The 26,804-nt window shown below is 41.6% G+C and overlaps 1 protein-coding gene across 2 annotated transcripts in view; it reads right to left on the reverse strand.

The window, feature by feature from the left end:
• LOC143354976 (uncharacterized) overlaps positions 1 to 23,394 on the reverse strand; it is a 47,748-nt gene extending 24,354 nt beyond the window's left edge. For both annotated transcript variants that reach the window (XM_076789398.1, XM_076789401.1), the window contains exons 1-7: positions 23,200 to 23,394; positions 22,612 to 22,731; positions 22,111 to 22,228; positions 21,516 to 21,774; positions 21,340 to 21,447; positions 21,165 to 21,255; positions 9,766 to 9,911 (exon numbers count right to left, since the gene is read on the reverse strand). In XM_076789398.1, the coding sequence (XP_076645513.1) occupies positions 9,766 to 9,911; positions 21,165 to 21,255; positions 21,340 to 21,447; positions 21,516 to 21,774; positions 22,111 to 22,228; positions 22,612 to 22,731; positions 23,200 to 23,343 (986 nt within the window). In that variant the 5' untranslated portion in view covers positions 23,344 to 23,394. The remainder of the gene's footprint in view (positions 1 to 9,765; positions 9,912 to 21,164; positions 21,256 to 21,339; positions 21,448 to 21,515; positions 21,775 to 22,110; positions 22,229 to 22,611; positions 22,732 to 23,199) is intronic.
• Positions 23,395 to 26,804: the final 3,410 nt, after the last annotated feature.

Raw genomic sequence — 26,804 nt, forward strand, 5'->3', positions numbered from 1 at the left:
TACAATATTTTTTAGTTCAAACCCTATTTCAATATCTCAAACGGTTCAAAAGTTATATACAAATGTCACTAAATTCTGCGATCCGGACCACTGACCGGCGGAACGATCTTGGGCCCGGTGCCCCGGCCGCGGACGGGCGTGGAGCCTCTCAGCCCCTGCCCCTGCCCATGCTTCCGTCGCCCCCCGCCCCGACCCCTGCGTCCGGGCCGCCGACGCCTGCTCCCGCCCCGGTGCCGGGCGGGAACAAGAAAAAGAAGAAGAAAATGGGTCAGCAGGATGCTGGAGAGAACCCCATGACGAGCGCCCCCGCCCCATCCCCTAAAAAACGGCCGGCGAGTCCCCGCCCCGCCCCGCCCCTTGTCCCACCGGCGAAAACACCGGGTAACTCCGATGGGGACACCTGGTCCAAGGTGGTGGGCAGGCGGGCCAAGACAGCGACGACGGCCGTGGCGGCCTCTCCCAAGGCCGCGACCGTAGCTCCGAAGGGCAAGAAGGCTGCGGCTCCCGCCCCGAAGGGCGGAAAAGCGGCCGCGAAGGTAAAGGCCACTCCCCGTTCGGCGGCAGTCACCATAACTGTCCCGGAGGGGAGCAAGGCCTCTTACGAGGAGGCGGTTAGGAGGGCCCGTCAAGGCATCGACCTCGATGCCCTTGGCATTTGGGCCCGCCAATGGAAGAGGGCGGCGGGCGGGGGCCTAATTATTGAGGTCCCCGGTACCAATGGGGGCCCCAAGGCCGATGCCCTGGCGGCCAGAATGACCACCGTCCTGGGGGGTATAGGGGTCAAGATGGCCAGGCCCGCGAAAGAGGCGGAAATCCGCCTCGCGGTTCTGGAGGTGTCGGTGACCCCCCAGGAGGTGGTGGAAGCTGTGGCGCGGGCCGGTGACTGCACCCTCGAGTCCGTGAGGGTGGAGGAGCTGAAGGCTCCGCCCAGCAAGGCTTGCTCCCCGCCTCCGAAGCTGAGGAAGGGCACGAAAGGGGGTGGCAGTGTGGCGCCACCCCAAAGCGTGCCGGGGAGGGACGTCGGGGGGTGTTCAGGCCACTCCCCCCACCTCCTTCCAGCTAACAAGTATGGAAGTGGATGCGGGCCCGAGCGTGGTGGTCACTTGCCCCCCATCCTCCACGTCAATCGCTGAGGGGGGAAGACCCACAGGCGCCAAAAAATGGCCCACGCGCATCGACGGTCTACCCTGCCGGTGCTGCAGGCAACCTCAACCACTGCCGCCGGGCGCAGGACCTGATGGTCCAGTGCCTGGAGGAGTGAGGGTTGGCTTTGCGGTCGTCACGGAGCCGTACAGCATCCCAGACCATCTACACTGGTTTGGTGACGTGGACGGCTCCGTGGCAATATGGTGTCGCCGCCGGCCGTGCCACCCTGCTCCGTGGTCGAACGGAGCAGGGGGAAGACTTCTGGTCGACGCTACAACTCACCCAGTTGCGACTCCGCCGAACTCGGGAGATTTTTGCACCGGCTGGGGCTCATAATAGCCCCTTATATGGCCGGTCTGGTGCTGGTCCTGGGGGACCTCAATGCGAGGTCCTCTGCTTGAGGAAACCCAAGGACCAGCGCCCGAGGCGGAGTCCTAGAAAACTGGGCGGAGGGGTTGGAGCTCCGGCTGTTAAACCGAGGCTCCGTGCCTACGTGCGTGAGGTGGAACGGTTGGTTGGTAGAGGATGTATCGTTCGCGACCGCCGCCGCCTCGCGCCGTGTGTCTAACTGGCTGGTCTGGGATGGTGAAACGTTGTCGGACCACTGCTACGTCCTGATGGACGTGGCGGTGGCCTCGGACTCGCCAGTGGACACGCCCCTCCGACGTAGCATCCCGTCGACGCCCATGTAACGCCCTAAAAATCCCCGAGCTATACCAGATCATATTCCATTCGACACCACAGCATTTCCCGAGTCATTTGCACAAGTCAGCATTCCCCGAGCATTCACCTCGACACCACAGCATTTCTCGATACACGCGTACGCAACAGCATTAGTCAAATCACATCCGCCTGATTTCGAAAGCCCCCAAAAAAATGCATTACTAATCAATAAGGTCAAGCTATAAGTATGGGAACATTCCCAGGGCAGTCAATCTTGGCTGAACCTCCGTTTTGTAACTTTGTCTTAAATAAACTTATACTTTTTGTCAGTAAAGAACGGGATAAAGAGCTGGGTAACTCCCACTCTCCTTTTTTCAAGTATTTTTACCCAGTTTACGTCACACCCAGATGGGCGCTGAAGCGACTGGACGGGGACCTAATGAGGGCCGCGATTATCGGTTCCGCCTGGCCTTCGGCGGGCCAGGGGAGGGCGCGGACTGGATCCGAGACACATTGCAAATGATTTGCGATGTGGCGATGCCCCGGGTCCGAGCTCAGCCCCCGAGAAAGTCCGTATACTGGTGGTTGGGATGACTGGCCGAACTACGCAATTCGGCCGGCCGAGCCCGCCGCCAGTACACCCGCGCCCGTCGCCGCCATTTTCTGGGCAGCGATGCAGAGCCGAGGGTCGCCGAGCTGTACGGGGAGTACAGATCGGTGGCCGTGGCCTTCAAGCGAGCAATAGCCGCTGCCAAGACCAAGGCTTGGGACACATGGGGACGCCCGTATAAGGCGGTGCTTGGTTGGATTCGTTGTGCTTGGTTGCGGAGAGGTTGGACCCGGAATTATTGGGACGTGTCGTTAGTACCCTCTTCGCCCTCAATGACGAGGAGGGGGAGGGGTGAACGCGCCCCGGAACCGACCAAGGAATGATCGGACGAATTCCGGGGCACCGAGTGGGAGCTGTACCGGGCCGTTCGGGAACTCCGGGCTGGGGGCAAGAAAGCTCCCGGCCCAGATGGGGTTCCCGGTGGTATAAGGTCCTTGGCCCTAAAGGTCCTCGCCCCGGCTTTCAGGAGCATCATGGACGCGAGAGCGCCGGGGAGTCTTCCCCAAGGTATGGAAAAATGCATGCCTGGTTCTCCTCCACATGGAGGGAAAACCCGCATTGTCTCCCTCTGCATACCAGCCGGCATGTTTGCTCGACGAGGCGGGCAAGCTATTCGAAAGAATTATTGCTGCCCGCCTCGGGCACGAAAAGTAAAAACCAATATTGACAATTTTCTCTAGAATCCTCGACAATTACAAATTAAAAAATTTTTTACACGCCATTTAGTAAACTAATCTATCTAAGTTGTGGAAGAAGCTCAAGTTGTATGGTACATTTTTAAAACAGTTTTATTTGAACTGTGTACGGAGACTTTTCTGACTGACTGTAGGTTGCTGTCGGCATGCGGACGGCAATAAAACATTTGGTCGCCAGATTTGCCGTTTAGTGGAACGGAAGCGGCGCGGTGGCACGGGAACACGGACGAAATTTTACTACTTATACATAACGATGAAGCCTAAAGGCTCGTACAGACCTGAACATTTCGACGAACATTGCGCCGAACGGCGCGTCGAACAGCGAACAAAACGCAAAATCGACATTAATTTCGGCGAACCGAACGGCGCGCTGCGTCGGACGGCTTAATTTCGGCTTTTGTGTAGTTTCCCAAATTTCTTGCAAACTATGGAAGCTGCAGCAGCATATATTTACATTCACTACTCGTTAACCGCGAAGGATAAACACAGAACATCTAGAAGATGGTGGCAAACCCATTTATATACACGAAGGAACACAGAAAATGTTGGCAGTTTAATGGGTGATTTAAAATTTCAAAGTATAAGTGGACATTATAAAAATTTTACAAGGATAACGCCCTCCGATTTCGAGTACTTATTAAATAAAATTGGCAATAAAAAACAAAAACAAAATACAGTCCTAAGAAAGGCAATAACTGTTCAAGATAGATTGACGTTAACCCTCCGTTTCTTAGCAACAGGAGATTCATACACCAGTCTGCAATATTTATTGAGAATCTCAAAACAGTCAATAAGCAGCATAATTCCAGAAGTTTGCCAGGCACTCGTAGATGTTTTAAAGGAAAATATCAAGGTAAGTACAAAAATTATTTTTATTTTTATTCATTTGAATTGGGAGTGTAATGAAATGGTTGCAATTCGTGATAAGACTGTGGACTATTGATGTTCGGGATTCGAATTCTGGAGTTGCCGGCCGTTACGACAACCGTCGAGCGTTCGCTCTAGTTTCCTTTTTTTTTCTAATGTGTACCGAGTCGCGTAGCGATCGCTCGTTACCGTTGGGCGAGGTCGCATAATATTTGTCAGAGTTCATTGCCGGTAAACCTCCTCTATTTGAATCTCAACCGTGTGTTTACCGGTATCATACAATCAATCATAACCAATAGCGTACATCCACGTCTGCCGGTCGAAGAACATTTAAGGCTCTCCCCTGGCGGAGCAGCTCTCTTCTTTCTCAGTTCTCGCTCGAGTCAAATTCAGCATCTATCAGCTTCATTCTCGTACTATCCTTTCGCAACTTTGTTCTTCGACCGACCGATATTTTCGTGTCGCGTTGCGTGATTCTGCTCGCGACAAGATTTTCCGACGCTCGCGTTGAAAATTTTTCGATCGCGGCGGCCCTTGTCAAGGTGCCTTTCAAGATTTCCGGCTCGATTCACCAAGAGAGACGATCACGCGCAAGATTTCCGAATATCGTACGAACACCAGCCGGTCTCCGGTCGTTATCGCGTGAATAAAGTGAATTTTATCCGAAAGGACAACAGTCTTGTTTCTCCCGTGTTCTCTTTGCCTCCTCGCGCGCTCATTTCTGAGTGGTCCCGGCCCCCAGGCGACTCCGACCGTCGGTTGACGCCAAACAATTGAAGTGAGAAAGGGTTTGTGAACGATTCTGTGTAGAAGAGAGTTGTTGATTGAAGTGAGGAAAGGTTTGTGAAGGATACTGTGTAGGAACAAATTGATGATTGTTAATAAAAAAGGTTTGTGAATGTTTAGGAGGGAGTTGCTGATTGTTGATATTATAACAACCTCTATCGGCTTTAAATAATATTTTCATCAAATCTTCTTGCACCATGCTGCTGACGTAGACTATAGCAAAAAAATAAATGCGCGCATTCCCTTTGATGTATGTCGAAAAACCGGTAAGTGATGGGTCCACCGCGCGCACGAACGTAAACGGGTAGGACTTGTAAATCTGTTTGCAGCACAGATCGCATAATTGATAAAATCGTCCGTTGGCACAAGTGCGCGCACAAATGCATACGACAGCCTTCGTGTATATAAATTGGTTTGCCACCATCTTCTAGATTTTCTGTGTTTATCCTTTGCGGTTAACGAGTAGTGAATGTAAATATATGCTGTTGCAGCTTCCATAGTTTGCAAGAAATTTTGGAAATTACACAAATGCGATCCATTCGTTGCGCTGGTCACCGAATTAATGTCGATCTCCGTCCCGTCCGCCGATCGGCATGCCCTCCGGCGCGCCGTTCGGTTCACCGAAATTAATGTCGATTCTGCGTTTCGTTCGCTGTTCGACGCGCCGTTCGGCACAATGTTCGTCGAAATGTTCAGGTCTGTACGAGCCTTAAGAGTGGGGGAAGTACCTAAGCCGGGAAGGAACCGCGTGTGGCTCGCTAGCAGTGTGGCCAGATCAAGACTTGTTCCCCTACTCTAATTTCCCCTCCTGCTGCGCTATCCCCCAAGTTTCATCACGTACATGTTTACATGTACTTGAACACGTAGTAATAGTGAATAAACTGCCGGTGCAGCGGTCGTGGGCCTCGTACCAAAGGAAAAGTCGACGTGGACATGGTGGGGGCTGACTCGCCAAGCAAGCGAAGAGGAGAACACTGCTCGTTGAGCAGGCCTGGCGTGGACATATTCTCGGGTGTAGAGAGGAGTAAACAGTCCTGGAGTTCTGGTAGCAAAGAACACGATGATCGGCACTTGGTCTTTGTTGCGAGCATTTCGAGCGTCTCTCAAGTGGCTTTCGGATAGGCACGGACGTGTACAAACACAGAAAACGGACCCTATTTATTGCCAGGCCCCCTGTCCGATTAGTATAACTCGACCCACTCTATCCTAATCCGCCGTGCCAGGGTTAATAAAGGGATTTTATCTTTATGAGTCTAGTAAAAAAAGTTTTACATAATACAACATCCACCTAACACTAGGTGTATTGGACCTGTCAAATTGACGGACTTAAATATTTTTCATTTACGATTATTGAGCTTGCAAAAATATTGTTTGGGTAGACACACTTTTGTAACGTTTGTAAAGTAATGGAAAGTAGTCACTTTTAGTGCTCCATAAACCTAGTGTTAAACGCATCGTGATTTTTACAAAAATATTTTAGAACAAAACGTAATGTTCCGCCTCGTATAAATGTCATATTTAATAAATAAGTTTATCAATTATATACAATATCTGCTTTTTCGTTTACGCAAGTTGAGACGTAAGTATAATCAATGAATTAATTTTCTCTTGCATTTTTGATAAATATTATCCACTTCCTTCGGAAAAATACAAACTGTGCAATATCTCTTTTAGTTTCTCCAGGATTTTCGAGAAATATCATTTGCTTCTTTATTTTTGAAGAAACAAAAAATATCAAGAATTCGGAAATACTAGACAGAGCTGTTAGAAGTGATCGACGATTTCACCGCCCAAAAGCCTCACGCGTGTACCGAGCAGGTCGTCCATTGTTCGTCGGCGGCGAAGACGAGCATCGCCTATTTGCACACAAGCGACAAACGGACGACCTGAAGAGCGAGTGCAAAAAAGCAAGAGCTAAGGTGCGAGAGAGACAGCAGCGTGGCGCACAGTGGTCCAAAAGCGCCAAAACGTAGCCAAAATAGGAAGGAGTACTTCAATTTAGTTCAAAATTGATACTCATAGGTTTCTCGGGTCGCTGATTATAAATCTGATGTCAAAATTACAAAAAACAAAATGACGGATGCGTAACCAAAAAAATTATTGGACTTTCTTGAAAATTAGTATTCCCATATTTTTCGAGCCAGCGAATATGAATCTGATGTCAAAATTACAAAAACAAAAATTAAATTTTTTTAAACAATAAAAAAATTATTGTTGAAAAAAAATTGTTGTATCAGAAAATTCTATAAGTGGAACCATACAATGCTTATTTAACCAATTTTATTATAACTTCTAAATTTCTCGAGAAAACATGCTTGTAACTAGTACCATGACTACCTCTGCGTCACAAAAATGGATCGCATTACGAAAGGGGCAGTTTCGAGCAGCTACTTTTTCAAAATAATGTTAAATAACAGTATCTACTACAAGACTCGACAAGAATCTCCGTGGAATATTGTGGAATATACAACTTTTAGTATACATTTGTAAAATCTGTGCACTAAGTTTTATCGTTCACTTCATACATTCCAAACATTAATTAATATAAATCCAATGTTATTATTATGCATAGTAATTACTTCCAGGAACAGCATCCATCGTACATGCACAAAAAATTCAATTTCCGTAAAATTGTAAGTGTGACACCTTTTTTTTCACAACGTAGTTCACTGCACGAAACTGCGAGACGACTGTATGGGATATTTGTACTCTCACCATTTAGCAGGTATAAATAGTAAGACCTTTTTACCTTCGGTTTCTTATACACTCATTACCTGAGTATCCAATACGACAAGAGCCATACCCCTAACGTGAAATTCATTTTTTGCATTTTGGCCACGTTTTGGCGCTTTTGGACCACTGTGTGACGGTGCGAAAACCGCAAAGTCCGTATGCGAGCGTATGTGAGGGGATTAGCGGCCTATATACAGTGAACTCCCGATATAAGCCCCTACAAGCCTAGCGTTTACAGGTCCCTGAAACTACCCACACAACCGCGGGGTATACCCCGTGAGGGGCCAAGAAGCTCGGAAGCCGCCGCCGCCGAAGAGTGTCCGTCTACGATGCGTCGCGTTAGAGACGCGTACGCGTTGCGTGGCGTAAAAACCTAAAAACTGAAAGTGTATGTATGTGTGGAAATTGATGCAGGAATGAGTGAAAAGGGAAAGCGAGGGAGAGTGAGTGAAAGTTTCATAAAAAATAACGAAAAATAAAGAAGTTTTGTAATTGGATTAGTAGTGGTCTTCTGGTCTCACACCGATATAGCCGACAATGTTGTGGCCGCGAAGCGACGGCTCGATAGCCTCGGCCACTTACTGCGGTGGTGTGAGTTTTTTCACTAACTTCAAATTGTAAGATAGGCACTGTCATATAATGAGAATTTACTGTAGTGGTCTTCTAGTCTCACACCGATATACCTCTCGGCGGCGACGGCTCTCAAGCTTTACTGTCCTTTTCTGCAACATTGTACAGTAAAGATTCGAGTTTTGTCACTTTTTCGGTTCTTCAGAGTGACAAATCCGGGGAACGTCGGACGTTTCTCGCCGGCGTCCCAGGTGGTGACGGCGAAACTCGAGAACCGTCGCGGCCACAACATTGTCGCGTATATCGGTGTGAGGCTAGAAGACCACTACTAATCCAATTACAAAACTTCTTTATTTTTCATTATTTTTTTATGAAACTTTTACCAACATATTCGTGGCATTTTTCCGATTAAAATGACACCAAATATGATATAATTCCGATGATATTTACCTGTATAATGAACGATGAAAGTTACTTCCCATAACAATTACATTAACGAAAAATTAGTGTAAATGTGATCCGAATTATAACGCGTTTGGTATCATTTTAATCAGAATAATGCCACGAATACATTGGTGAAAGTCTCATAAAAAAATAATTAATAATAAAGAAGTTACATTTTTCATTTAAAGGCCTGCGCTCACGCGAGCTTTGATCTTTTCCGAACGCTTCGACTCGTCGCGTCTCTTTCTTCCTCATACGCTGTCCTTCTCTGTGTTCGAAACTTTTAATGCTTGTTACACAAGTAAATATCATCGGAATTATATCATATTTGGTGTCATTTTAATCGGAAAAATGCCACGAATATGTTGGTAAAAGTTTCATAAAAGAATAATGAAAAATAAAGAAGTTTTGTAATTGGATTAGTAGTGGTCTTCTAGCCTCACACCGATATACGCGACAATGTTGTGGCCGCGTCGCGCCGGTTCTCGAGTGGTGTGAGGTGTCCGGGTGACAATAGCTGGGAACGTCGGGAGTGACAAAACTCGAATCTTCACTGTATTATTCTTGGGTCATTTACGTGTCTAGCGTCCACTGTGTATTTCAAATGCAACGTTTGGCCAGAACCACAGATTTCGTCTAAATGTCCTTCGGCAGAATCCTGCAAAGGACTTATATGAGGAATTCACTGTATGAATCTTCTTTTGAGAGAGAGAGAGAGAGAGAGAGAGAGAGAGAGAGAGAGAGAGAGAGAGGGAGAGGGAGAGGGAGAGGGAGAGGGAGAGGGAGAGGGAGAGGGAGAGGGAGAGGGAGAGGGAGAGGGAGAGGGAGAGGGAGAGGGAGAGGGAGAGGGAGAGGGAGAGGGAGAGGGAGAGGGAGAGGGAGAGGGAGAGGGAGAGGGAGAGGGAGAGGGAGAGGGAGAGGGAGAGGGAGAGGGAGAGGGAGAGGGAGAGGGAGAGGGAGAGGGAGAGGGAGAGGGAGAGGGAGAGGGAGAGGGAGAGGGAGAGGGAGAGGGAGAGGGAGAGGGAGAGGGAGAGAGAGAGAGAGAGAGAGAGAGAGAGAGAGAGAGAGAGAGAGAGAGAGAGAGAGAGAGAGAGAGAGAGAGAGAGAGAGAGAGAGATATGTATAAACGTTCGTTTTGTCTTGAGCAACTCGACATTTTCTTACAGACATACTTATGCAGCCGTACTACAGGACTTCTATGCAATAAGGTTCGTATGAAAAAGAATCAAAGGAAATTGGTTAATTACTCACATTTGACGAAACACTTTCGAGCTGGCGTCTATGAGCTTCTGTGCCGTAACAGCGTCGACGTAAGTATAGAATAAGCATGCAGCATACTGGATTGTGAGTAAACCAATTTCTTGATAACATATCGAGTTTTCGATATCAATATACGCCTAAATGTCAATGTTTTCAGTAGAGTAAATAAACCAAGTGGTTGTGAAAGCTGTTTACTAAGTAGTATTAATTAGTACTTTATGACCCTTATGACCTACCCTTTAAAATCATTGATCGTCTGCTTGATAGCAGAACTGTTACACAGAACTATTTTTTGTATTACATAAAATTATAATATGGTGGAGTTGTATAACATTGTCTAACTCCATGTCTAGCAAAACCTTGGTAGCTCGCACTCAGCGATAAAAATAACTAGAATATAAAAAATAGTTATATTAACTTTGTTCAGGATTCAAGCTGTGAAATTCGGTGTCTATTGTCTTTACTGGCGACTGCTGTTTCATACGGTTTTTGTCGCGTATGTCAACACGCGGGAAGAGCGCGTGTCGCCATTGCTCGACACCGCGCAGCAACAGTTTTCACTCTCATTGGCCGAATTCCACCGCTTGAATCCTTCAAATCATGACAAACAAGGATCGTCCGATTCGCGAGCTCCAGCACGGTGCTCCACATTCGACGGTCTTTGTTATTTAAGGCACCTGCGTATGCCTTCTCGCACTCTTAACGCTCTTAACGCTCGTCACACTCTGCACGCTCGTAACGTTATATTTCTCTGGCACTTTTGCATTTCTGTTCGCGCTTGTCTCGCTCTGGGTAGATCTCAATATCTCTCGCTCTGAGACTCTCGCGATCTCGCACTACTCGTTCGCAGTGTTCTTGCGATCTTCCGCGCCGCGTTACGTGCATTCTGCTTCGCGGCAAGATCTCCGTCGTTCGCGTAGAAGATTTCCGTCTCGCGGGCGGCACGCGTTTCGTGCCGCTCAAGATTTCCGCTTCGCGATCCGACGGCAGAAGTTTGCACGAGCAAGATTTCCCTTCGTCCCGCCGCAGAGTGCGGACAAGTCGGCACATCTCACTACCTTTTTATTTGACGATGCACGAAACTTTCATTTGGCAGAACTCTTTATTAGCAGGAAATGCATATTATTATTCATTTAAAAATCATTTAACAATTTTTTTTATGCATAAAAATAATTTTTTTTCAACTTATTAATTTTATTGTTAAATTTAATTTTTTGTGACTAATTACCATTGCATGTGCATTAGTAACCAAATTTAGATTTTTGTAAAAAAATTTGGCCATGGAGGCACTCTCTAAAGTGCCAAAAATCGAAAAATGTTATATTAACTGTAAATGAGTGTGCAATAATAATTCTGTGTAATGGAAAGTTCTTACCAAGGAATATGCATTCTTTATACATTTAATAAAGTAGATTTATTTTTTGTACAAATTTTCAAGTGTGGTTTTATTTGTTAATTGCATATAAAACTTTAAATTAACATAAAACAAAAACGGCAAAATATATCCTGAGATTCATGCATTCGAATACATTACTTATTATAGTTTAAGAATTTCATAGTTTTGTCTGCGACTTTTTGCGACTCTCAATTTTATAAACTTTTTAAGAAGTGTCCATACCTTTCCTTTAGGACCTATCGTGGAAAATTTGTTATTTTCTTTTAAATGTATTAGTTATATTGTTAAATTTCATTTTCTGTGAATAATTAACAATAAGTATACATTTGTAAACAAAGGGCCTAGCCGATTAAGATGGTCAAAACTGCCCTTAGAGGTTTTTCAATGATTAATGAACCATTCGAAAAGCTGACCCAGAAAAACCCCTCTGAGCAAAATTTCAACCCCCTATCTTGCCTGTGAGTGTAGTTACAGGGTAAATTAGATTTCGCGCTTTTCCGCGACATTTCCCACACTCTGATGCTTCCTAAAATTCTGAAAAAAATGTGGCATATTTTGGATCCTAGGACAGATTTTTGAGAATTTTTTCAGATTTTTTTCTTGCAAACTGTGGTCGTAAAAAATGAAAAACCTCAAAAAATCGGAAAAATGTACATTTTCCAAAAATATGAAAACATGCTATTTTGCTGTTTAGTGCCCCGATAAAGTACCATAACAGGCAGTGTCCTCAATTTTTTTTAGATTTTTTCTTGTGGGCACTTTTTGTCCAGACAAGAAAAACCGAATTTTTTCGCCGTTTCTGCTATTAGGAGGAAAGTTACACTTGTTGGTTTTACCGCAGGTATATATTAAGTCATTTTAAACATTATTACATTGAAACAAGTAAGTGTTTGGCCTAAAAAATGTTTTAAGAGAAAAAATGGATTGTGTTTTGTACGGTATATACCAGAATGTTCGTAACGTTTACAACATCGCCGGTTGGCACAGCGGTTAGGGCGTCGGACTCGGGTCTCTCGCTGACCTGCATGGACGACGGACGTGCCCTTGAAGAGTCTCTGCGATCGCGCGTTTCTTTTTGCTTTTTGGTCGGTGCTTTATGCGTCCTTCAAGCTTCGTTAGTGTTTTTATCTGTGGTGCTAAATCTACGGATAAGTGTGTATGGTGTTGTGTAAATTTATCCCCCCTGCCTCGGCAGGCCTGAGCCGTTTCTGGCCTCAGGTCTTTGATACCTTCCACCATGGAGTCTCACAGAGCACAGGGCTCCAAGCGGTGCATTTCGCCTGACTTCTCCGACAAGGAGAACGATGAACCTAACCCGACAATTAAGCCGAGGGTGCCGAAAACCCCCAAACTCCACTCGCTCGAGTTGGACAGGCTTTATAAACAATTTATTAAAGAAAATAAGGCCAGCTCCTCCAAAATCGCTCCCAACCTTAAAATGGCGCGCAAGCCAGAACCTTCAGCGCCCCTAGTGAACGCGTCCCCAAGTGCGTCCCCTGATGGGCACCCTTCCACACCGGCCGAACTCTGGACTACCCCTAAGAGGACAGCTAAGGCCCATTGCGACCCTTCGGATGCTCCTACAGAGGTCCCTAGTTGCAGCTCCAACAGATTTGAGATTCTGACCGACCCCGAGACGGAACACGTGGACACCGCACCTCCCGCAACAAGCCCAAGGAAAGCACCTAAACCTCCTCCGATCTTCATGATAAATACGGACCTCCATACCATCATTAATACTGCAAAATATCTCAACATCCCCAAAGCTGATTTCACCATCAAGGAAGTTAGCAGTGATAATCACACTATATACACCAGCCAGATCGAACATCATCAAGCCCTAGTAAACAAACTGAAACTGGAAAAAATCCAGCATTACACCTTCACCCCTAAATCACTTAAACCAAAATCTATTCTTATAAAAGGAATAAGAGGAGATTTTAGCCCTGAAGATATCCTGAATGAGCTGAATGAGCTTAACATTCCAAGGGTTAAAATCACCAAACTGTCCAAATTTACATACAACAAGTCGCAGCCTGGCAACTATCACCACCTTATTCAGCTGTCATCCGACAGCAAGCCAGCAGACCTCTTCAAAGTTAAGACGTTAGCACATCAGCGCATTAGATGGGAGCACCTAAGACGCCCAGCCATCTTCCAATGCAAGAAATGCCAGCGGCTGGGACATGCAAGCAATAACTGTGCGATGACATTCAGGTGCGTCAAATGTGCTCAGTCTCATGAACCCGGGAAATGCCCCATTCCCCAACACGAAGACAAAGCGGCCCTCAGATGTGCCAACTGCAATGAATCCGGACACCCTGCATCCTACAAAGGCTGCCCCTACATTAAATTTGCCCTGGAAAAAAAGAAGGCCCACATCAACAACAGTCGCAGTGCGGCCATAACTAGAGTCCGGAATCTAGCCTCAACAGTAAGGGAAAACCTTTCATACGCGCAGGCTACTACACGGGCGCAACCGCAGCCCCGTCATAAACCCACTCCAGCCCCAGCACCCTTAGTTTATGGCACCCGACACGACCCGCCTCTTTCATCACCTAAGATCGTCTTCGGCAACCACGACAACCAGAATAATCAGCAGCACTCCCCTCCGGCATGGATTCTGGACCTCAAAAATGAACTATCTGCACTTATCAATTCTCAACTACAGGCAATAACATCACAAATAACCGCCAACGCTGGAAAAATAGAATTTATCATGAATTCCCTTTTCACTGACTAAATGGCTTCTTCAACCCTCAGTCTTCAAAGATTAATCAACGTTGCTGCCATCAACGTGAACTCCATTATTACAAACGCCCGGAGGCTCGATTTACTTCAATTTATGGAGAAACACAACCACGACATCCTGCTACTGTCGGAGACGAAATTGAATGACAAACACAACATCATCTTCAAAAACCACCTTGTATACAGGACAGACCGCCCCAATTCTTCGCAAGGAGGAGGGACAGCCATCGTCATCAAGAGGGAGCTTCCTCACTAGAAGATCGCCTTTCCCCCCTCATCGGTAAATGAAATCTTAGAGTACACGATAATCAAAATTCCATTAAATAGTAATAAGAATTTATTCATAGTTAGCGTATATGCTAGACCCGATAATAGAAAACTTTTCTATCTAGAATTATATAATCTCTTTGATTCTCTTAATCTACATAGTGATAAAAACCTTTACATTATAGCGGGCGATCTTAATGCTAGACGTAAAGATTGGGGAGACAGGGTAGATAATCAGCGAGGCAGGTACTTAAAGCAATGGGAGGCCTACTTCGGCTTTACATTTAGATTAAAAATATTCACCCCGGCTTTTCCGACCTTCAAACCTGCCAACTTCTTCCTCGATATCTGCCTTGCTGACTCAAGACTAAAATTGATTGATAATATTCATGGGAAAGCACAAACCCTCCCATATGACAGCGATCACTCTGCAATCTCATTTAAATTCGATCTTAATAGCAGCAGCTTGTCTATCTGGCACCCGTTCGCAGAAAGCCACCGTCTCAATTTTAAAGCTACGAACTGGCAGAAGTTCTCCAAAAGACTAGCCAGAAGTTACTCCAGTTACTCCAATAGCCTTCCCTCTTCTCGCAACCTCACGATCCCTGAAATAGACAGCAACCTTGAGCTTATCACCAACACAATATTCTCCACAATGCAGAGAACAGTCCCTAAATTCAAACCATTCAATAATACACATAGATACCTCAATCACAACATCCGCAAGCTCCTAAAAGCTAAAAGCTACCTCGTCTCACTCCTACATAATCTTCACATTTCCGACCCTTACTCATCCAGAAATATCACATCAATCGCCAAAAAAGCCCTCAAAGATACCAACAATGCTTTAAACCTAGAACTCAAGCTCTCAATTGACCGCTATTGGACCAACCAAATCAAGAAAATAGACTTCCGTAAAACAGACTCCTTCTTCCCTAAGATCAATGCGATTTTCCGTTCTAAAAAACCCCCCCAAATCAAAGAATTTCACATCAACTCTGACGATAGCATACTCTCAAGAAGTAAATGCGACCTTACGAAGGCACAAAAATCTAACGATAAATTCATTTTTTCCGACCCCCAGGACAAGCTCAATATTATAGGAGCCTTTTATGAATCCATAAACTCACCCCGACACCTCAATTCCAACTCCCATCTTAAGCTTTTGGTTGACTCAGCGGCTGACTCCATCAAAAATCTTTTCACCTCAAACAGAAATTCCTCCACAACATTCACCCAATTCACCAGTGACAACCCTTCCAGCAATCCAAAAACAACCCCACTCGAACCACATCCCTTCTGCAACACCTGGCTAGTTGCAAAAACTCTGAAGAATCTCCCAAATAAAACATCTAGCGGCCTTGACAACATCCCTCCTATCATACTCAAGCATCTTCCTAATTGCATTATACAAGACCTCACAATAATTTTTAATAATGCCTCCAACCATCACTATTTTCCCACAGCCTGGAAGAAAGCTAAAGTGCTTCCGATCATTAAAAAAAATAAGAACCCCTGTGACCCATCCCGTTATCGCCCTATAAGTTTAACTCCTAGCTTAAGCAAAGTTTTTGAGGCCATTATCAATTCCAAGATAGACGACTTCTGTAGGAAAAATAATGTAATTCCGCATCAACAATTTGGCTTCAGACATAAACACTCAACCACCCACGCAATACACAAGCTTTTATCAGACCTCTCACTCCTCATCCCTTCCGGCCAATTTGTAGGCGCAGCTCTCCTAGATATCGAGAAAGCCTTTGACTCCGTGTGGCTTAATGGCTTGCTTTATAAACTTCAAAAGAAGCACTGCCCCACATGGCTTTTACTTCAAATATGGGATATGATTAAAGACAAATCATTCCACACTTGGGACGGATCCCAGCTTTCGTCAGAAATCTTCCATATCAGCGAAGGATTACAGCAAGGAACGGTTAATTCCCCCATTCTTTTTAATATTTTTCTTAGCGATCTCCCTAGGCTATTTAATCTCAACTGTAACACGAACTCTTCCGCCTTAGCGTACGCAGATGATTTAATTGTGTACACTACTAGCAATAAAGCCAAAACCACTCGCGATAATCTAGAATCACTTGTAGAAAAAATCAACCAATATTATATAGCTTGGAATCTGAAATTAAACCCTAATAAAAGTGAAACTATCCTATTTAGAAAACCGCTTGACAACCTCTCCTCAAAAGCTAAGGCAGGCAGCAAAAACTTTGAGATCCGTACCACAACCCCCGGTACAAACAACAAAGAACCCATCCCCCACAGGAAAACGGTTAAATACCTTGGTATTCATCTTGACTACCTGCTGCGCGGCAACGTTCATATTGATATCCAAGTTGATAAAGCCAAAACCGCATTTCAAGCCAATAGCCGAATCTTTTACAACAAGCACATTTCCAACAGAACAAAAGTCATACTATACATGCTTCTCATCAGGCCCATTCTAACCTACTCCGCACCCACTTGGTGGAATATCAACCACACCGTAATGGAAAAAATCCGCAGTTTCGAAAGGAAATGCTTAAGAGCCTGCCTCAAGCTTTACAGATCCCAGCACTCCAACTGGCAACATTTTGTTAAAAACAAAACACTGTACGACACTGCAGATATCCCAAGGATAGATTCCTTCACCATCAAACTCACCAGAGATTATTTCAGCAACCTTCCATTCATTGATAATCCTATTATTCAATCTCTCGCATTACAAGATACTACAACCTCCCAAAAACAAATAGAAACTGGATACACCTCTCCTCAAGCTTTCATCCACTGTGATAAGATAGGTATCATCCAAGACGCAAACAACATAAATTTAATTTACCATTGGAGACGAAATAAAGCTGACAAACGCATCGCGTTCCGCCACACAGACTACTACACCAACAAAGACAAGTTCAAACTCTCCACGGCAATCCCAAAGAATGACTTCGACAACTTCCACCGTCTAGACCTTGAGAGATACTGGTGGCTATCGCGCACTGATACCCATCTATCCGATCTCTACAGTCGTAGCTTAAGATCGCCCCCCCCCCCCCGTTAGCCCTAAGCTATTAGTACATAAACCTGACTGCGATATTTATCTGCAATAAATCTATCTTTAAGGTCCTGGCACTTCCTGCACCCCCGTACATACCTCCCCTTCACTCTATCCCTCCGTTGTTAAGTTTTCAAAGTTTACCCTCCTCTCTAGTTATAAGTAATAGTTTGTAAGCAAATAAAGATATTGTTTTTTGGGGTTTTTTACTCATTTTCCCTGCGTTTTTTAATTCATAGTCTGTTTAGAGTTACTTTATTTTTACTCCAGCAATAATTTAGATCGTAATTAATTCTAAGCTATCGCCCAAAGACTGACTAGCTGCAAGAAACGTACACAAACGTACAAGTAGCTAGACACTATTACTATTATTATTTAGTTTGGTATTTTTTTCCTATGTTTATTGTTACCTCTCCACACCAAAGATTGTATCCCCACTTCAATAAAACATGTTTTTCAAAAAAAAAGGGCGTCGGACTACGGAGCGGATACGCTGGTGTTCGAATCCCGTCGGTGGGAAAGTTTTTTTCCATACGTCATCTTTATTTTTTCAATTTCTTATATCGTTTATTCATGTGATTTTAACAATATTTTTTTAATGTTTTAAAAATATTGAGATAACATTTTTAACTAAAATACATACAAAAATAGTTTCGCAGTATCTATTATTTCCTCGATTCTCTAATTGTATATGTTCATCATTGCGGTCCTTTTTAACATTGTTAATATTAAAATTCATTAATCTAGTTTCTAAGCCTTGCGTCTTCAGAAATTAGGGAGGAAATAAGAAGAACTCTGAATAAATAACACGCAGCAAAGTATTGGTTTTTGTCAAATTGAGAGAAAAGGGCTACATACTACCACTATTTTGAAAGTGAGGTATCAGGTACAAATAAGGCTAAGCCATTCCTCTTTATTGTAAGGTACATGAGGAAGTAATTCCCGTTTATAGTTACTTGAATGAAAGACTTGTTCTGTGGACATTTATGATACGGATCAGGAAGTTCATTATTTTCGGTGGGATGCAGAGGCAATTCATAGTATACTAGGTCAAAAGTACCAGCTCCTACACAAACAAGTAGACAACAAAACCTTTCCAAAAATTGGAAACAATTGGAACTGCAAAAAGACTCCATTTCAAACAGTATTCTCGGTAGATACTCTTGATTTTCCGGAAATGACAGAAGTAGATTTAAAAATTCTTTTCACGGAATCTTACCAATTTTCACAAGCAATTTCATATCTGGCAGAAATCGTGGACGAACACAATAATACAAATATTAATTTATTGCCTAATCCAAGAAAATAATATCATTAAATTCGAAGTAAAATCGGAGTGATATAAATAAAAGTTAGTTAAAAATGTTACCTCAATATTTTTAAAACATTAAAAAAATATTGTTAAAATCACATAAATAAACCATATAAGAAATTGGAAAAATATAGATGACGTATGGAAAAAAACTTTCCCACTGACGGGATTCGAACACCAGCGTATCCGCTCCGTAGTCCGACGCCCTAACCGCTGTGCCAACCGGCGATGTTGTAAACGTTACGAACATTCTGGTATATATCGCACAAAATACAATCCATTTTTTCTCTTAAAACATTTCTTAGGTCAAACACTTACTTGTTTCAATGTAATAATGTTTAAAATGACTTAATATATACCTGCGATAAAACCAACAAGTGTAACTTTCCTCCTAATAGCAGAAACGGCGAAAAAATTCGGTTTTTCTTGTCTGGACAAAAAGTGCCCACAAGAAAAAATCTAAAAAAAATTGAGGACACTGCCTGTTATGGTACTTTATCGGGGCACTAAACAGCAAAATAGCATGTTTTCATATTTTTGAGAAATGTACATTTTTCCGATTTTTTTGAGGTTTTTCATTTTTTGTGACCACAGTTTGCAAGAAAAAAATCTGAAAAAATTCTCAAAAATCTGTCTTAGGATCCAAAATATGCCACATTTTTTTCAGAATTTTAGGAAGCATCAGAGTGTGGGAAATGCGCGGAAAAGCGCGAAATCTAATTTACCCTGTAACTACCCTCACGGGCAAGATAGGGGGTTGAAATTTTGCTCAGAGGGGTTTTTCTGGGTCAGCTTTCGAATGGTTCATTAATCATTGAAAAACCTCTAAGGGCAGTTTTGACCATCTTAATCGGCTAGGCCCTTTGGTTGTAAAAAATGTTGCCATTTGTTCGCCACAGTTACAGTGGGGAATTTGCTGGGAAAGTTCAATATTCGTGTATATCACGATATGAAATAGATTTCTTTTGCAAAACATGCGTATTAGGATGGAAATTGTTAATAATAATCATATAATAACCATTTTTATGCATAATACAATTTTGCAATAAGTATATATCAATCATTTTTATGTATTTTTAATTTGTTTTTAATATATGTTTTATAACTATTGAAAAAGTAATAAGAATGTAAGGATAGATCGAAATGTGTGCAAGATCACGGGAGTCAATGATTTTGAGTCGCAATCAAAGTACTGAGAATGACTCGGATAGCGAAGCAGCAGCAGCATGCTCGGATAGCATTTTGTTGAGTTTATTCATTTTATTCACTAGTATTATAATTTGTTTAAGTTTATTATTGTTAATTTTACTAATGGTTCATTTATTATTAATTTTGTTCTAAACTTGTTAGTTTTAAAAAATAAATTTGTTAATTTTTAATAATAAATTTTTTTTTCTAAAAATTTTTTTGTTAAAATTAGTAACTATATTGGTAAATATAATTGTCTGTAAAAAATTTCCTCTATATATGCATTAATAACCGAACTACGAGAAGTGCCGAAAACAGGCGATTTGTCCGCACTGTGCGCCCGCTCCCGACTCTCGTTCGCGTGTTCTATCTCGTGATCGTGCGCACTTCGCGACGCTCTCGTTCTCTCTCGCGCCCGCGAGTGACTCGCGTCTCGTGCTCTGTAACATTGTGCGTGCAAAATAAAGTGCAGTTAAATCCAATCTCTCTCTCTCTCTCTCTCTCTCTCTCTCTCTCTCTCTCTCACTGTCTCAACCTCTCACTGATCCATTCCCGTGGATTTCCTTGCGCGCTCAAATCTGAGTGGTCCCGGCATCAGGCTGCTCCGACCGTCGGTCGACGCCGAAACAAACTTAAACAAACATAGATTATCTTCAATGTAGCGTACGATTTTGTTTGATAACTTCATCTGCTGAATCTTTTTTTTTTTATTTAAGCTTACCCAAACCTCTAACTGAGGTTTACATATACAGCTGAACGTTTGCTGAATTTTTATACATGTGTAAAGTTGGATTTTTTCAGCGAAAAAGATATTTTTGTTTTTAACAGTCGTCAGTTTCTCATTTTTTAATATTATTAAAAAAAAACCGTATGCTACATTGAAGATAATCTATTTCCGTTCAAGTTAATACAAAAATTTTTTATTTTTTATATTCTAGTCACTTTTACAGCTGGGTGCAAGCTACCAAGGTTTTGATGGACATGAAGTTAGATAATGTTATACAACTAGAAATTAGATAATGTTATGTGGTTATATCCACCATTTTATAATTTTATATAATACAAAAAAATATAAAAATAAAGCTAAAATGTTGCTTAATGTTCTCTAAAAAAATCTGTTTTTACATCTGTTTTTAAAATCTGTCTTTATACGCGAAAAGAAATGGTAGATTTAGTCCGTTCTATTAGGCATACAGGGTTGCATACCCTCTTGAACGAGGGGTAACTTTCTCATTGGAATGCTAATAAGTTACATAATAAAAATAGTCTGAACTAATTGTAAGATACATGAACTACGTACAACATTTCTATGTATCTTTAATAACTTTAATGAGCTGGAAGTAATACAATAACATTTTCAGATTCTTCAAATGTTGTCCTTTTTTTGATAGTTATTTAGTATACTAGTTATTATATTTAAATAGTCTTACTTGAACCAATAATGTGCTGAGAATAGCACATCCTATTATCAGGAGGGGTATATAATAGAATGTATAAGTAGAGTTCACTGTAGCTACATACCTGTAAAAATCGTAGCTAAGACAGTAGAGTATTATTTGCAATATGTGTACACTTTTTTAAAAATTAGAACGTCGACATACTAACTTAATTATTTCGTTATGATACTCGACCGTGTGAACAAGAATTTCTTTTACGCTGTCATTTCTGGCACGTTTTCTCGAACTGGCCCGGAACACGTGCTCCAAACGATATCTACGGAAGAATCAGTTCAATCGAGCTATTTTAATACATAACAGGTGATTTTAAACCTGAATACTGACCCAAAGATAGCGAACATTCCACATGCGTGATTAATGATCATAATCCACTGAACGGTCATGGCGGTACACGAGATAACCGCATAAATGAAGACGACAATCAAATATGATAGTATAACTGCATAATATTTATCCTGATCGATCAAAAATTCTCCTCGAGCTGGCTGTAGGAAACGAGCGATGTTACGTGATATCGGCATGTTCAAGATCTCTGGTATGAATTGAAGGATGAACACGCCAGATGACAACAGGTACATAGTTACTGAAACAAATGAAAGCAGAATCTCCCGTGATCTCGAAACTCGAGGAAAAGAAAACCTTTTCACCAGTTTGTTAATGGAATACAGGTGATGCTACGTTTAGAAATAAAAGCTTCATCTTCGATTTAAAATCGTTACAACGAAAGCAGATAAGTATTCTCAACATAGAGTCAATCGATCGGGTAAATTTACCACTCTCTCCTTTTTCTCCTGCACAATCCTCATTCGTCAACCTTCTTATAAAATTTCGATAAATGTTTGAACAAGGGAAACAACTACCTACAAATTTTTCCCCCAAACCCATCTGTATCAGGTTCCAAGCATAATTGTTTCCTTACGTAAGTATAACCTACAACATCTCCACCCTTGTTCGGCGTTAGCTTTAAGAATATGATCCTCGTTGTTCAGTGTCGCGTTATGCCAATCGTATTGTATTCTATTCATCACTTTCTTCACCTGAAATATAGGCGTAACAAATTTATTTCCTTGTTTTTGAAACAGACAAAATTAGGGCAAGTAAATCAATAAAGCGTCCAACTTGCTATTGACATCAAATTTTTCAAGAATGTATGTACACTCAGTCCTCCTATAACACCGGTACTCTGCGAAGACGGTTTTGATATAACGCGGTGCAAAAATTGCGACAATCCTTTTGTAATACTATATGCTTGTACACATTTTCCATATAAAGGGGCAACCCTTTCACAACTCTCTTCATTCCCCTGATCACTATTACTTCTAATGTGAAAGTATCGCTCAACACGGTTGCGGTACAACACGGGACGAATTAACCGTATTATAGGAGAGTTGACTGTACTATAGAGGTGAAATAAATTTACCGTTCCTGAATTGATCCAGATCGTTAGATATTTTACACTAATAGCAGCGCATAACAGAAGATAAGGTATGGCCTCTAGAAGTGGTTGAATTTGGTGTCTTGATTTGATGATGTGTCTAATCTGTACAGTAAATTACAGCATCTTTTTATATAGTTAAGTAACCGGGCAATAGCGATCTGATCAATCAACATTACGAAATGAGAACTAACTGACTCTATTCTATAAAACAACTGCATTTACTACACGTATGAAATTTTGACTGTAGTTATGAATAAATGAAGGAACTTTCTATATTCACAGCACACTAATCGTGTAGTTTCCTATTAAACCTTTCATGCAACTGCAACATTCTTCCGAATATACCTGTTGAAACTAATTCTACAGAGAACCCCTTTCACGTTATCTCCATTCTTTATAACAATTTTGCACGACGCAAATATTACAGTTACGATTTGATGAAAGAATGATATTAATAAAAACGGTTGTCTAAGTATTTCCTCTTGCGACAAATCAAATGATTACTGGCAATGAGTACATCACTAATCCTCCCATTGTGTTTCTCACTATTCCTATGCACGTGAATTGTACCTCGGCGCTTATAAAAGCTGTTGTCAGAAACGTTACACAAATTTGTATGGGCACTGCAGTTAACTTGGTTTGGTACGGCCACTGACCGATGAGCAACAGCTGCAACCGGCAGTAGCTGAAGTACCTAGTCTTGAAGACGTCCATTCATAAGCAGCCGGTGGAACACAACTGTTGCGAGGAGACTCGCTTGTCGATTTTCACCCCACTCTATAGATGAAATCGTGTCCCCTCTTCAAAATCGCAACCTATAATTTTCGATATCCCATGAATTTTACCAAGAGACGTGGTAAACGCTGGTGAACGTCTATACACGTGTATAGTACCGTTGAACCATTTTTTAACGTCCTCCGATTCCCGGAAGCAAATTACAAAGGCAGGGTTGAAATATAAAAGGGTAAATAATCCTTGGATTTCTTAGTTCTCTCGTATTTTCATTTTTCGAGTGAAAAGAGACACTTGCGACGGCATTGACAATCGATGTATACCTACACTTGTGCAAGTGGCAGCATGTTGCAACTCGAAGAGCCGCAGTCGCTGTCCGGAGTTGCTCGAGTACGGATCCAAATAAACCAGATATAGGAAGAAACAGTTAAAGACTTGTAGTGACGTAGTAATTTTTGTGTTGAATGACAAGATGAAAACACCGCCCGACGAATGAGGTACGGATAACGTTACTGTAGATTTATATTTAATTGGTCATATATTAAAGTAACAAGTTGATTCGAATGGGTTTTATGTTGGAAATTATAATAACATTCCCTATAAACAAATTAACCCGCTCGCATGGTTCAAGATGAAATTCTTCCACATGTACCGAATAGGATTTTGCCCTTCACTTTCAGAATTACGTAATTTCAACAGTTGTGCTGAATTGTGCTAACAAGGGAACATATAGTTCTTCGAAAATTATTTGACACGTGTTTTTTTATCGGCAACCATCCACTTTGTAGGGGTGAAAACAGTCCTCAAAGTTGGGGGTCAAAACCAGAGGCCGAAAAAATTATAATAAAATTTTGTCTTCAATTCTGTGCTTTCCAATGGGAAATCGCTGGATAGTCGCGCAAGAAAATTTTGACAAATTTTTTTTGTTTAAACAATACAGGGTGAATTCGATAAAGCAGGACACCTAAATATCTCCGTTACTTTTCGTTGTACAAAAAAACTTCGTAGGACAAAGTTACACTGCTTGAAGGGCCACATATAACGGTGTAAGGGAAAAAAAATTTCAAGGTCATTTTTATGAGATTTCAAGGTTATCGATGTTTTTTTAAATGGAATGATATATTTTCGTTGACGTAATGTTGTAGCTGACAAAATAACGAATTCATGCATGTAACACAATATGACCTTCAAATGACCTTCAACCCAGAAAAATGGTATAAATAAAATTCAACGTGTAAGATTCATTTGATGTATTTCTGTTACGCCAAATGTTCAAAAATACATCCCTTGAGCTGCTATACATTCATTCAGCCGTGAAGTTACACAACCAAATTTGTTTACAAATGTATACTTATTGTTAATTATTCACAGAAAATGAAATTTAACAATATAACTAATACATTTAAAAAGAAAATAACAAATTTTCCACGATAGGTCCTAAAGGAAAGGTATGGACACTTCTTAAAAAGTTTATAAAATTGAGAGTTGCAAAAAGTCGCGGACAAAACTATGAAATTCTTAAAGTATAATAAGTAATGTATCCGAATATGCATGAATCTCAGGATATATTTTGCCGTTTTTGTTTTATGTTAATTTGAAGTTTTATATGCAATTAACAAATAAAACCACCGTTGAAAATTTGTACAAAAAATAAATCTACTTTATTAAATGTATAAAGAATGCATATTCCTTGGTAAGAACTTTCCATTACACAGAATTATTATTGCACACTCATTTACAGTTAATATAACATTTTTCGATTTTTGGCACTTTAGAGAGTGCCTCCATGGCCAAATTTTTTTATAAAAATCTAAATTTGGTTACTAATGCACATGCAATGGTAATTAGTCACAAAAAATTAAATTTAACAATAAAATTAATAAGTTGAAAAAAAATTATTTTTATGCATAAAAAAATGATTTTTAAATGAATAATAATATGCATTTCCTGCTAATAAAAAGTTCTGCCAAAGGAAAGTTTCGTGCATCGTCAGATAAAAATGTAGTGAGATGTGCCGACTTGTCCGCACTGTGCGGCGCACAGTGGGCAATTTCGACGAAATCGGATTCAAAATCAAAGAACTTTCGATAGAAATGAGGTAGAGCGATGAAACTTTTTTTTAAATTAAAGCTGAATCTTTTTAGAATATGGGAAAAATAGGGAGATTATGGTACGAACGTTTTTTAACCTTGAGAAAATTCGTTAAACTTGCACAATTTCAAGAAAATTATGGTTTTCCCAATACCACGCGCGGAAAAAATTTTTTTTTAACATGCTATACATCATTTCCCATAGATTTTTTCACGCTGATTTCAAATCTGGTCTCAAAATTTGTCTACGACCTCAGGATTTTGCAAAAAATAGATTTTTGTGACAAAAACTAATGAAGTCACTTTTTCGTTGAAATGATTGGATGGTAATAATCTCCCTATTTTTCCCATATTCTACAAAGTTTCAGCTTTCATTTAAAAAAAATTTCATCGCTCTACCTCATTTCTATCGAAAGTTCTTTGATTTTGAATCCGATTTCGTCCAAATTGCCCACTGTGCGGCGTGGCGGTGTAAGGGTACCGATTGTTATAGCCAATTCGCATGAATTCGCCTGCGAATTTCAGCGATCATTGGCCCTTAGGTCGAAATAAATCTGAAACCGTTTTAAACTGTGGATACATAAGATAATTGAAACTGGAGTTTTCCACGTTGTATACAGTAGCTCTGAAAAGAGCTGATTTTATTTTGAGTTCTTCTTGTTCCAAATCTTCTTCGTCTTCGGAAACATTAAGAAAAGTCGGTTCGTAAGTTAGGTCGCCGAATATTAACTCTTGTTGCGTTTCCAAATCCATGTAACCTGCTTCTCCGTACCTATCAATCAGGTCTATAATATTGTGCCAGTTCACTTTCCTTCCCATTCATGGGTGTTTCCTTGTTATTGTTGCTGTGACTATATGTTTCCATCAAAATGTTTATAACATTCATCGGATTGACCTTCATATTTGTAAAAACGAATCTAAAACTGAACAATCGGGAAAAGTAAAAATAATATGATTATCGTATGTTAAATGGCAAAAAGCCGTTTATAAACAATTATTGTTAAATGGCAAAAAGAAAGAAATCCTAGAACACATATCCCCTATTTTCGGGCCTATTTTTAATTGTTCAGCCGCCCAATTAAAAAAGTCAACTTTGATTGGTGCTCACCGAACCGTAGCAATGAGTGAACCCACTATATAAGTGGAACGCAAAAGCGACACACTTTAGTATCAGTGTGTCTCGAGACCCCATGATGAAGCTAGCTGCAATGCTGGCGAAACTTTGGGAAAACTCTTCCTTCAGGACACGGCTTACACCAGAAAGCCTCAACAGACACAAGTGTTTGATGCCGGACCGTGAAAGCCTCAAATCTCTGATTAGTTCTACATTGTACTTGAATATTGAAACTGTAA

This window comes from Halictus rubicundus, chromosome 6, assembly GCF_050948215.1.
Source record: "Halictus rubicundus isolate RS-2024b chromosome 6, iyHalRubi1_principal, whole genome shotgun sequence".
Taxonomy (NCBI): Eukaryota; Metazoa; Arthropoda; class Insecta; order Hymenoptera; family Halictidae; genus Halictus; species Halictus rubicundus.